Consider the following 12,399-nt stretch of genomic DNA (forward strand, 5'->3'; position numbering starts at 1 on the left):
TCTCCAGCAGGGGGCGATGGGCACCAACCTTTGCTGGGCGTTGAGCATTCTTCCTCCCCGCCCCAGAACCAGGAACACCCGCTGTTAGTGTTGGAGGATAGAGCCTCTCAGGTTCCAAAGCTGCAGGTGAGTTTGTGGGCACAGCTCCTTCCCAGCCCCCTGACTTTCCTAGTTCCCATCTGCCCCACTTTCCGGAGAAGGAGCCTCTTGCCATTGGTGGCTTTGCCTCAGTTTCCCAGTGTGTAAAATAGGTGTGGCCATCTCTGCCTCCTCCAGAGATTTCCCACAGGTGAATCCCTAGCAGCAAGGACAGGCAGGGGAGACTCCAGGCCCAGCCCACAAGCACAACTGGGAAAAGCCATTTCTGTCAAAAGCAACACCAAAGAATGGGAAAGGCCATTCCAAACCCGGAGCGGGCAGCCTCCAGCCAGCTGCCCATCCTCCTGGGCCGCAGGGTCCCAAGCCATCCCAGCTCTTGGCCCCAGGGTGCCCCCTTCAATCCTTGCACCAATCAGGGGCTTCCCGGCCCAAGCAGCGGACTTCCCCACCCCCTCCTGACCCAAAGAGCACAAATGAAACACACACACCCATACAAAATTAAAAAAAAAAAAATCACATCTTTATTGTTTGATTAATAAACTGGCTTGGAAAGGCAAGAGTGGGGTGTGTGGGGAAACACCCAGCTTTGATTAGTCAGAAACTCCTGTTAACTGTGTACAAAATGAATGTTACAAAATCACGTAGAAAATGGGGTCAGCAAAGCAGCAGCCTTGGGGAAGGCTCAAGGTCCCTTGAGGCTGTGAAATGAGCCCAATCTGGCCTCTGGGGCGTGGCTGAGGGACTCCGGGGCCCTGGGGGCCACACCCCCGCCCCCACACGGCACACACGGTCTCCTCCTGCCTCGCTTACGAATTACTACAAAATTGTCCTCAAAGGGGCATAAACACCACAGGCCATGGCATTGCCAGAAATGAAACGGGCCCTGAGCTGAGCGCTGAGCACCCCCTTCCGCGGCGGCCCGGGCCTGGAGAAGGGGCGCCCTTGTTCCCCACGCTCAGGAGGGTGGGCAGGCACAGGACCCCAGAGCTGGGGAGGGGCTCCGCTCCCCAGAGGGACGGTGGCCGAGGGAGGCCTGAACAGGCCACCGGAGCAAACACAGCCAGGGTTTTGGTCAGTGCCAAGTGTGGGGAGAGGATCCACAGTCCTGTCCAGCCCCCGTGCTGTGGCCTGAGTGGTGCGCTCCCGGCACGGTCCAGACGGGGGCGCTAATTGGGGTAGCACATGCAGCATCCTGTGCCTGCCGCCTCCACGCTGGGCTTGGCGCCGGGCCCCAAGAGTCCATCAGTGACAGAGTGCTCCATGATGATGTCCTCCACCCGGGTGATGTACAGGAATGTCAGCAGCACCCCCAGGAACTGAGGAGCAAGGGCAGGGTGGGTGAGAGCCTGCTGGGGATCTGGGTGGCTCTCTCTGGCCGCCCCCAGCCCGGGCCCTTCTCTACCCCTCAGGAAATCCCAGAGACCCTCTCTGTGCCCCACCAGCAGAGGCCCGTCCATTCTGGGACTCCTGTCTCCAGCCCAGCTATGCTGCTCACTATCGAGGGGACCTCGGGCAAGTCACTTAACCTTGCCAAGCCTCAGTTTCCTCCTCTGTAAAATGGGCATGATAATAGTATCTACCTCACAGGATTGCAGATGGCTGTGCCTGTGAAGCACTTGGAAGAACTTTATAAGCAAGGTTCTTGCCATTTGCCCTCTCCTTCTGGCCCTCCAGCCCTCCAAGGGTGAGCCCAGATTGATGGTGCGACAGCCTTCTTCACCCCACCCCTTTTGTACCTTTTCTGCCCTCTGTAATCACCAAGCCACACTCTCTGAACCGACACCTTGCCCACCATTCCACTTCCAGCTCCCTTCCCTGGGAGACGGGGCCGGGGCTGGGGGTGGGGGACAGCCCACCTGGGGGAGCAGGATGCCCAGCAGGAGGCCCGCCATGATGGTGTAGTTGTCCATGAACCAGATGAGCACGGCGTTGGTGCAGCCCCGCACATAGATGATATCCTGCACGCTGAGGCGCTGCACGGGGAGGAACCTGGCTGACCCCTTGCCTGGCAGAGCCCCAGCCCCAACTCTGCTGCTCACTCGAGGTCCAGGTAAGTCCCTCATCCTCTCTGAGCTTCAGTTTCTCACATATAATTGGAGCAGGTGGCTCTAGACCACTGGGTCTCTGCGGGCAGTAGTGTTCCCTAGAGAGCACTGAGGACATTGTGGGGGCACTTCTGGTTGTCACGGCAGTGGGGTCTGGGGACTGAGGGGCTGCAGAGCTAAGGGCAATCCTACTCCACAAACAACTACCCTGTCTACCTGCCTCTCAGAAGTCCCCCGGGGCATCTAGATGGCTGAAAACCCAGCCAGAATCACCTGAGCCAAAAGGCCAACTCCCGGGACTCATAAAAACCAAAGTGTTTTCTGTGTGGTTTTGCTATGTGCAGATACACAGCGCCCACACACGCACACAGATATATACTGTCTGTAATTTTGCAGAAATACTACTAAATTAAAGATGTAAATTCCAGAATGATTATATTGTGTTTTGTTTGGAATTTTATCAAGAATTGTCCACCATTTTTAAAGACCACGTCCACGGCAAAAATAATGCCCACGGGATTCACGTCGCCAGCACAGCTCCGCCCCCACGTGTCAGCTGCCCCGGGGGGCAAACACCTGACTGCTTTGTTGTGTCTGCTGTTGTATCTAATGCCTGAGCATTTGCATGTGAAATATGCTATCTGATTGTAAATTGTTCTAGTTCTCCTATTATCTCAGATCCGTCCCTTGTTCTGAAATTAGGCGTGTAGGTAGATTATGTTATCTGTGAATTTCATTTCGAGGTACTAGCTAGGCCATTACCAGATGATTATTATAAAACCTGGCTATTGGGTCTGATGGCTTGAGAACCTCTGCTAGTCCATCGCTCTCCAACTGAAATGTGTGTCAGAAGCACCTGCGTTTCTAAATGTGCGTTTCTAACAAGTTCCCGGGGCTGCTGTCCCTACTGGTCCCGGGACCTCACTTTGAGAACCACCACTCACAGGCATCTCAAGTTGTCATGATTTTTGGCTCCCTTCTCAGCACCACCCCAGTGTCACTCTTAGCCCAGCGGAGTTGCAAGGCAGGCTGGTGCTGGGCATGGCTGGGCACACGGGCATGCGGGGGTGGGGGGTAAGAGCAAGGGCTCAGTGGCCTCCCACGGACAAGCCCACAGTAGGTGCTCAGCAAACACAAGCAGGCAGGCTCTCCCGGCCTGGGGGGTTCTTGGCTCCCTGAGTCCTTCCGTGTCTGGGCACAAGTGGAAAACCCTGGCAGTCCCCGACTCCTGTTCCGAGCCAGGAGCCCACCCCACCCACCCACCCCCGCCAGCAACCCTTCCCATCACTCTGGGGATGGGACAGGAAGAGCAACCTTTCTCAAAGAAAAAGATTGCAAAGGCATTACCTCCTTGTCAATGGTTCTGTAGCCGCACATGGTGTTGACCACTTCCGTCTGAAACAGAAACGTGTGTTAGCTGTCACGTCCATCGCGCTTACTGTGAAGGACTGTTATCCTCCCCTTTTCCCTGACCGAAGCATTGAGGCACAGAGTAGCACCGTCCATATGGATGGAGCTGAGACTCCCACCCGGGCAGTCTGGCTGGGGTCTGCATCTTAACCTCCCTCCCTCCCCCGCCCCACCCAAGAAGTGCCCAGGAGGACCGACGGGAAGGCTGGTTCTGTGAGGTTTGGGTGGGAGGAGCCCTCCACCAGCAGCAGCCCAGGAGCCCCGAGAAAAGCATGCCTTCCCGGGCTCCCCTGCCGCAGCCGCCCCAGGGCCACGGCTCTGCTGACAGGGTGGACGGTCTCGGAGGTCGGTCTCCGCTCGCTCTGACCACGGAAAACCCCAGACCACAGCCAGGCCCCGGCCAGCTGCGCTTTACCTGAGGACCGGGCCGGGGCCTCCGACCACACGTCCCTGCCCCTGCAGACTGCCATCCCCCCGGCCGAAGGGCGACGCAAGTGCCGGCCCGGGAAGGGAGTTGCTCTAAGGAGCTCCGGGCTGCTGATCCCCCCAGGCGCAGGGAGAGCCGTGGTCAGCCTCGGGCGCCATCCCATCCCTTCCCAGCAGACCTAAGTCAGAGGGCAGGCAGGGGCTTGCACCCTCGCCCCCGGGCGGTCTCCTCCTCCTCCTGCAAAGTGAGAGGAAGCGAGAGGCCCCGGTCCCATCCATGTGACTGGAAGCCGCGGTGTGGGGTCAGGGGGCCCTGGGTGCCGGCAGCCACGCAGGTGCCACAGAGTGGCCAGCACGGCCTCTGGCAGCACGTGGCTGGTCCGGATCCTGCTCTGCTCGCCAGGAGCTCTGTGGCCAGTCTTAGATGTGCTGTCACGGGATGGAACATGGGGGCCCTGGAAAAGTATTTGTTGAATGCAAGCATGCATGAATGAATGAATGCATAGGTTCCTCGGTCTCTTCCATAAAGCAGTGGTGCTCAGTGACCCCACGTCATGGGGCTGTTTTGAACATAAAGTGAGATATACCCATCAGGGGCTTATCTCGGGGCTGGACACATGGAAGAACCCAGGGGCGCTGGCTGGAGTGACTTTGGACAGGATCCCAGCCCCAGGAAGGCAAGGAAGGCTGTCTGCTCTCCTTCCACAAGACTGGGTTGCACCTCAGGACTCCTCTCAGATATCAGGACCTGATTTGCGGGCAAAATAACCTCCCTCAGTCTAGACTGTACCCCAGGTGTCCTTAGACCCAAATCCATCTAGCATCCACTTAACGTCGCTCAGCTTTTGTGGCTCTTCTAGGCTGTGCACACGACCCTCATGGAGAGTGTCAGGCCCGGGAAGCAGGTGCACGATAGAATGAGGGGAACGGTGTTTTCTACCCTACATGTCTGTTCTTTCATTCATTCACTGAACAAATATTAACTGGGCACCCGTTATGTACCAATCACTGCTCTAGATGTTGGGGAAGTAGAAGAACCAAGGAAAGTCTTTGCCTTCGTGGAACTTATATTCTAGAAAGGGAGACACGCAATGAACACAGTAAGTAAATGATATGGTAGAGAAGGTGACAAGAGCAGCCACTTGGCACTGTGTTTCCAGCCCTGGAGGCAGGGCCCTGCCCTCGGGCCCAGACCCCTCCTCCGGACTCGCCTCCCCTGCCAGGAGAGCCCCCTCCAAGGAGGGGGACAAGAGGCCTCTGTGGTCTTTCCAAAGGTAAATCCTGTCTGGGTTTGCCCACAGAACCGATATTCTCCAGAGGCTCTGCTGAAGGTTCACAGGCCCCAAGAGCTGCTCTGCGGTCTCTTCCATCTGGCACAGGGTCAAGGTCAGGAAGGGGACTCCTGAGCAGCCCAAAGACGACACAGCAAAGTTCACAAGGGTTCTTCACGGGTGCTTCCTCTCACTCTGGCCCAGGACTGATGAGCTGGGTTATCTGAGGTCTGAGAAGCGAGTGGGAAGGTGAAGAGAGAGGCCTGGAGGGACAGGCCCCCAAAGGGTAGCCAAAAATGAGAGAGTGGAGAGCTATACAAATTGGACACGAGCTCAACAGGCACAGCTCTCAGAGGCCATTTAATGGAGCGGCAAACTGCCCTCCCCACTGACAAATCTTGGGGACATCAGTGTAACCAAATTTCACAAGCCTGTATGAACTCTGTTGCTTCAAATCCTCTGTAGGAGGCCGGTAGAAGACATTCCCTTTAAAGCTGAGAGCTAGGGGGGAAAGTGACTTTCCCTGAGGAACTGGTTGGCCTTCTTCTGTCGAACGGTCACAATGTAACAGACCACGTCTCCCCTTTTCCTCTGGCTGCCAGGAGGCTCTAAAGCACCAAGCACAAGGCTCTAGTTTCTGATTTTTAAAAATTTCCTTTTTTTCTTCTATGTATTTTCTGTGTGTTCATTCAGATCTGTGGCTAAATGAAATAGTGACAATAAATAGATTCATACACAAGTTCATACACAGATTCTATGAAGGCAGGAAACACCCTCTTTTCTATTTAGACAAAATCATGGTGGGAGACACAAGGAGAACCCACGGTGGTTTTGTAGTGGGGGACCAGAGATAACCCACCTCGGTGGTCCCATGCAGATGCCGTCTTCACGGTGCACTTCTCTGCAGGGGGCATCCGTGTTTATACTCCCGGCCTGGACTTCTCCCCCAGACTCCAGCCCCCTGTATCCAAGTGCCTCTTTGACCTCCCTGCTGCAAAATCACACAGGCTCCGCAGACTTGCCTCTCTGCTGTCCTCCCCTCTCAGGCAATGGCAGCCCCGTCTTTTCTTATGACTCGGGCCAAAACCTGGGAGTCCTCCTTGATTTCTCTTTCCCTCATCTCCCACATCTGATCTGTCAGCAAATCCTGTTGGCTTATATGGAAAACAAAGCCAGAATCGGACCAAGCTTTTCCACCTCCACTAAGCCTCTGTCTTCTCCCAGCTGGTGTGGTGGACGCCGGGAGGAGCTTTCCAGAAGCCCTGCAACCGTGGGAGCACAATCAGGAGGAGCCCTAGCTGTCAGTCCCTTGCGGTGATTGTCACATGTGGTTATTATTTTATGCGTCAACTTAGCTGGGCCTTGGGGTGCCCAGATACTGAATCAAACATTATTCTGGGTGTTTCTGGGAGGGTATCTTTCAATGAGATTAACATTTAAATCAGTAGACTGAGTAAGGCAGATTGCTCTCCCTACTGTGGGTGGGCCTCATCCAATCAGTTGAAGGCCTGACTAGAACAATAGGGCTGCCTCTCCCCCAAGGAACAGGGAATTCTTCCTGCCCGCCTAACTGCGGACCTGAGCTGAAGCACTGGCCCTTCCTGGCTTTTGAGGCTGCCAGCCTTCGGACAGGAATGGCACCATTATTCTCCTGGTTCTCAGGCTGTTGGACCCAGTCTAGAACTACACCACAGGCTGTCCTGGATACCCAGCTGGCTCACTCCTCCTGCAGATCTTGCTCGCTAACCAGAATCTCACAGCCTGCTTCCCTGACAGCCTGACCTGACACGGGCCGCTGCGCTAGCTCCTAACCAGACTCCCTAAGTCCACCTCTGCCCCCCCCCACCACAGCAGTTAGAGTGACCCTGGAAAAGCCTAAGTCAGATCTGCCAGTCAGCTACCAAAGCCCTTCATTTGACTCCTCGTCACTCCTGGGAATACCAAAGTCCTGACCATGGCCTTCAGGGTACCCGGGACCTCCCTGACTTAATCTGCTACTATTCTCTCCCACGCTCACTCTGCTCCAGCCACATTGGTCTCTGTGCTGTTTCTCAAACACACCAGGGCAATTCCTACCTCAGGGCCTTTGCACTTGCTGTTCTCTTTGCCAGGAATGCCCATCCCCCAGATATACATGGCCTACCCCTTCACTTCCTTCAGGGTTTTACTGAGAACCTCCCTTCTCAGTATCTGAAGTTGCAATCCTCCACACCCCTGCTTTTCCTCCTGAGCATTTACTGCCTTCGAGCATACCATCTGTCACTTTCTATCTTGTCAGTCTTCCTGACTAGAATGTCAGTTCCACGCAGGCAGAGAGTTCTCTGTGTGTTTTCTGTACCCCCCAGAACCCCAAATCACATCTAGCACATAGTAGGTCCTCAACAAATATCTGTTGCGTGAATGAATACGTGTAGGGCTTGACCTGGACAGCTTGCCTAGGACACTCAGGTGCCCCTTGGGTGATGAAGTTCAGGATCACCCCCCACGGGCTTCTCTGAAAACGCCGGGCTCTTCCCCAGCACTCCCCCTTCCCAGAAAGCTACCCTAAAATGGCAGCTAAAATTTCCAAACAAACCTTCCCTCCTGGCCCAGGCTTTTTTAAGGCTGGTGCACTTGGCACCGGCTCCCTGACTTACGGGGTAGGCCCCCCCCCATCGACAACTGCTTGGTTTACAGAATCCAGGAGTGGGCGCAGAATGGTAGAGATGTTCGAAAAGAAATTTTCCATGACTATTCAGGGTATGAGTAATTGCAAAGCGCGCCACCTCATTCCAGTCCAGAAACCAGGCATTTTTTGGACACATTAGTCAAACACAGAGGACTGACGAAGCCCCCCATTTGTAAGTGGTGACTCCAGAGGACAGCCTCCCAAGTGGCCATGGAGGTGACAGCACTGAGTGGGGGTCCTGCCGGGGGGAGGCCGTGGCTGGCATTTACATCACCACACCCGTTCCCAGGTGCCCCCCAGCGAAGGCTGCAGAGCCGGCCGCCCCACGAGGCCCCCCTGGCCTGGACCCCTCTCCGCGCCTCCCTGTAGGAGTCCAGGGCACAGTTCCCATGATGGCGGCCTGCATTTCATTCCAGCCCCGCCAACCCTGGGCAAGGCAGGCACCTAATGCTTTGGTGCCCCAACTTCTTCATCTGTGCAGTGGGTAAAATAACAGGACCGACCCCACGGTGCTGTGGAAAGAGCTAAATGAGTTAGCGCAACTAGAGAGCCTCGAACAGGCCCGCACGGGGCAAGTGTTCGATAGCTGGTAAGGACCACTACTAGCAGAGACGAGCTTCCCCGCCCCCACCCCCAGACGTACCCCTTCCAGTGGCCCTGGAGACCCGGGACGCCTTGGCAATGACCACCACCTCCTGCCCGCCCCCTTTCCTGAAAGACGAGAGGCGGGTGCCGGGCCGGGGTGGGTACCGTGTTTCTGATGCAGCAGGTATAGGGCACCCCACAGGCCAGCGGCCCGGGGGCGCTGCAGTCGTGGTACTGGTTTTTGCTCCAATCCCGGTAGTCTTCCCCGCCACAGCACTTGAACTGAGAGGAAAACAAGCAGGGAAGGGGGCTGCCGTCACCGTCGAGGCCCCAGGCGCCCGCCAGGAAGGGGCCCCGCCGGGAGACCTGGTGGTTTCTGATCGGGTCACCTGGGAGGGGGGCACTGGAGGCTGTGGTTATCAGCCAGTTGCCTGGGAGGTAGGGAGCACCCCATCACTGGAGAGGTGTGCAAGCCAAGGCTGGGCAGCCTCTTGGAGGGTTACCGGTGGGGGAGGTGTGGGGGACTAGATACTGGAGGGAAAGTCCTTCCTTGACGTCCCCATCTTCACGTCCCAGGGCAGCTGCTCGACCCTTAAAGGTCCCAGAGACTAGGATTCTATGGGCCGCCCCCACAGCCCAGTGGCCCCTAAGCCACAGTCACCCAGCTCTGCCTGTCAGCCCTTAGCACAGGGGCACACACACCTCACGTCCTGCCACGGGCTCAGGACCGAAGGGGTGGCAAGGCGGCCTCATTTTCCCCTTAGCTTAGCTGCTCCCCGCATCTCCCCCTACACTGGTGCCGGCGCCCAGGGAAGTAGTGATTCCCCTGAGGGGCTGACATGTGCCAGGCGTGGTGGCTCACACCCGAGTGACAAGGGCGAGCCAAAGCCACACAGCCGTGGGGGACAGGGACAGGCTCCGCTGGGGAGACAGGGAGTCACCACTACGTGGAAAGGTCAGTGGGGTGGCGTTGTGTGCCAGGGGCGTGGGAAAAGAGAAGGGGGTTGGAGGGGGCAGCTGGACGTTGGGAGGTCAGGAGAGGCCCCTCTGAAGAGATGACATTTAATCTGAAACATGAACAGCAGGAAAAAGCCAGTCAACAGTGCGTAGGCCCCGCGCAGGATGAGTGAGGTGTAGGTGGGTCGCAGGTACGGAGGCCCGTGTGTCCGGAGCAGGGCGAGCAAGAGGGGAGGGACGAGGTGCAGAGGCCGGCCTAGGCCACACCACGCAAAGCCTGGTTAGCCAGAGTAAGTAGGGGGCTGGGATCATACTCGGAGTGATGGTGAGTGCCCGGGGTTACTAGGTTAACTAGGGGACTGACAGGGTCAGAGGTCCCCGCAAAAACACAAAGCAGACACCCTTCCGGAGTCCCCACAGAGGCTTTCCGGCTGTGAGCTCTCAGGACCTGGCAATGCCTCCCCAGGGTGCCGCTCAAAGGGCATTTGCTTTGAGTTCAAGAGTCCAAGAGACTAGAGTTCAAATCCTCATACTACCATTCCTAGCTGTGTGACTTTGGGCAAGTTGACCAGCCTCTCTGGGCCTCAGATCCTCATGTGCCAAGCAGGAAGAGCAATGCTGGCTTTGCACAGCTGAGCTGAGGATTACAAAGTCAGGCCGTGCATGAAGCACTCAGCCTGGGAGAAATGAAATCCCCAAGCCAGGGGAACGCTGGTTCCAATAAAAACATCACACTTCACCCGACGGCCGGAGCTGGCCGACACACCCCTGGCAGAGGGGACTCCCGGAGGCTGCACCTGTTGTGACTACAGCGAAGGCCTGAGCCAAGGGAGTGGCCACCGTGGGTGGCCGTGGGTGCGGGGAGATCTGGTTCTCGCTGAGGGCCAGCCCCGGGAACCAGGCCCGCTGAAGCCCCCTAGACCGTGTCCCAGGAAGCTGCCAGGGCTGAGTCTCGCCGAGGAGAACATGGCGGCAGTACTCGCCACAGTCAAGAGCAAGGGGCCACCCACACTCCCCTGCTGCCGATGAGAACCTGAGGCTCAGAACTAAGTGAGACTGATGTGCAGAAGCCACCAAGGGCAGTGCCGGCTGCCACTGCTGTTATTATAACACCAGCAGATGTGGGTGGACCTTGGGGGGAAGGGGCAGTATCCCCAAAAGATTATCATTGCATTCAAAGAAGGGTTACAGGGGCGCCTGGGTGGCTCACTCGTTAAGCGTCTGCCTTCAGCTCGGGTCATGATCCCGCGGTCCTGGGATCGAGCCTCACACCGGGCTCCCTGCTCTGCGGAAAGCCTGCTTCTCCCTCTCCCTCTCCCTCTCCCCCTGCTTGTGTTCCCTCTCTCGCTGTGTCTCTCTCTGTCAAATAAATAAATAAAATCTTAAAAAAAAAACAACAACAAAGAAGTGTTACAGAGGAAAAGGAGAAGTCGTGTTCTGTTCCCCAGTGCAGGGGGAAGTGCAATCAGGGAAGAATGCTCTCTACCTCAGGGCTGTCCCTGATTTGCCAGGAGTGAGCTCCCCGCCCCTGAAGGGACTCAGCAGAAAGGTCTCTGAACTGGGCAGCTAGGAGGTCTGTCTCCCACCTCGAGGAAGGAGGACGTTTGCCCATTGGAGAAGGGTACCCTGGGACCCAGCAAGGAGGCTCGCCGCTATAGCTGACCTGATTCTTTTTTTTTTTTTTTTTTTTGATGGGGGGATATCTATGTAACTCAAGAGAGGGAGAGTAAGGACATTCTGGGCCAGGCATGTGGGCAGAGGACTGGTTGAGAAGGTCAGGCCCCCACCCTTGGTGCCATCCACGGCCCCGCCACTGTCTCACAACTTGGCCAGCACCAGCTTTGGGAATGGATAAGCCACTGCTCTCTCGCCCCCACCCTTGCCCTCTTGAGCAAGGTCCTGAGCCAGGGGCAAAGGGCATGGCAGGCACATCTCTGACCCAGAGCGCCTGGCTCACCTCCTTCTGAACAAAGTCCATGATGTTTTTGAAGTCCAGATCGTCATAGTAGTTCTTGATTCCTCTTCGAATGTTGTCATTCAGAAAGTCGATGGTCTATTTAGATGGAGACATTACAAAAGAAACAGACAACCCACCACCCCCTCAAAGTCCAATCCAAGAGCTCCCAGAACTCGGGACTGGAACAGAAAGCCCACAAGCCCAAGTAGCCCCCACCCCGCCTGCACCACCTCCCTGCCCACACCTCTTTGCATCCCGGTGCCCATCTGATGCCTGTGTCCCTTTGCCATGTCTGAGCAGGAGTGATTCACCCCCTTTCCTATACAGATCAGAGAGCCCAGGCCCCGGGAGATGGGACCCTGTCTGGGGAAGCAGCCACGCCAGGCTGGGACTTGGCTGGCCCAGGTCCCGGCCTGGTGCCCTTTCCACTGCCCAAAGACAGGCCTGAGCTGAGTCTTTGTCCTCCAGGCCTCCTCTCCACTCTTCTCTGCTATCCAAGCTCTCGTGCTATGGGTAAGGAAACTGAGGCCCAGAGAGGGGGCCTGGCTCTCCTGGGGCACAGAGCAGGCTGGTTAGGGGCCTGGCCAGGACTGGAAATCAGCTCTCCTGACTTCCCCAGTGGGCCACTCTTCATCGCTGCAGGGCTCTGGGCTGAACAACAGGGCCCACCTCCTGGCTCGGGCGGGGACGATCCCCACCGGGAGTAACGCTGGCACATCGCCCTCTCCCGGTCACGCTGGGCCTTCTGGATCAACAGCCCGGCTGTTGTGCTGAAATCCAGGAGCACAAAAGGCCCCACAGCGGGAAGGGGTGGGGGCGGGAGTGTGGGCTGCCCAACCCCATGCTCTTAGCGACAATCAGGGCTTTCAGCGCAGGGAGGCCCGCAGATCACCAGAGATTGAGCTGGCACAAAGGGGGCATTCTTGGCTCTGGAGCCAGACGATCCCCGGGGGAGGCGCCTGCGGGCGCCACTGGGAAAAC

General features: G+C 57.0%; 1 protein-coding gene across 3 annotated transcripts in view; it reads right to left on the minus strand.

Moving 5' to 3' along the window:
- Nucleotides 1-592: 592 nt before the first annotated feature.
- The window catches only part of TSPAN15 (tetraspanin 15), a 49,650-nt gene continuing 37,843 nt past the window's right edge, over nt 593-12,399 (minus strand). For 2 of the 3 annotated variants that reach the window (XM_036113804.2, XM_036113805.2), the window contains 5 exons: nt 11,419-11,514; nt 8,670-8,786; nt 3,492-3,539; nt 1,956-2,072; nt 593-1,415 (listed from right to left, as the gene is read on the minus strand). In XM_036113804.2, the coding sequence (XP_035969697.1) occupies nt 1,266-1,415; nt 1,956-2,072; nt 3,492-3,539; nt 8,670-8,786; nt 11,419-11,514 (528 nt within the window). In that variant the 3' untranslated portion in view covers nt 593-1,265. Of the gene's footprint in view, nt 1,416-1,955; nt 2,073-3,491; nt 3,540-8,562; nt 8,787-11,418; nt 11,515-12,399 lie in introns of all 3 variants that reach the window. The other variant, XM_036113807.2, reaches the window with a different exon arrangement.

The sequence above is a fragment of the Halichoerus grypus genome, chromosome 7 (genome assembly GCF_964656455.1).
Source record: "Halichoerus grypus chromosome 7, mHalGry1.hap1.1, whole genome shotgun sequence".
NCBI lineage: Eukaryota > Metazoa > Chordata > Mammalia > Carnivora > Phocidae > Halichoerus > Halichoerus grypus.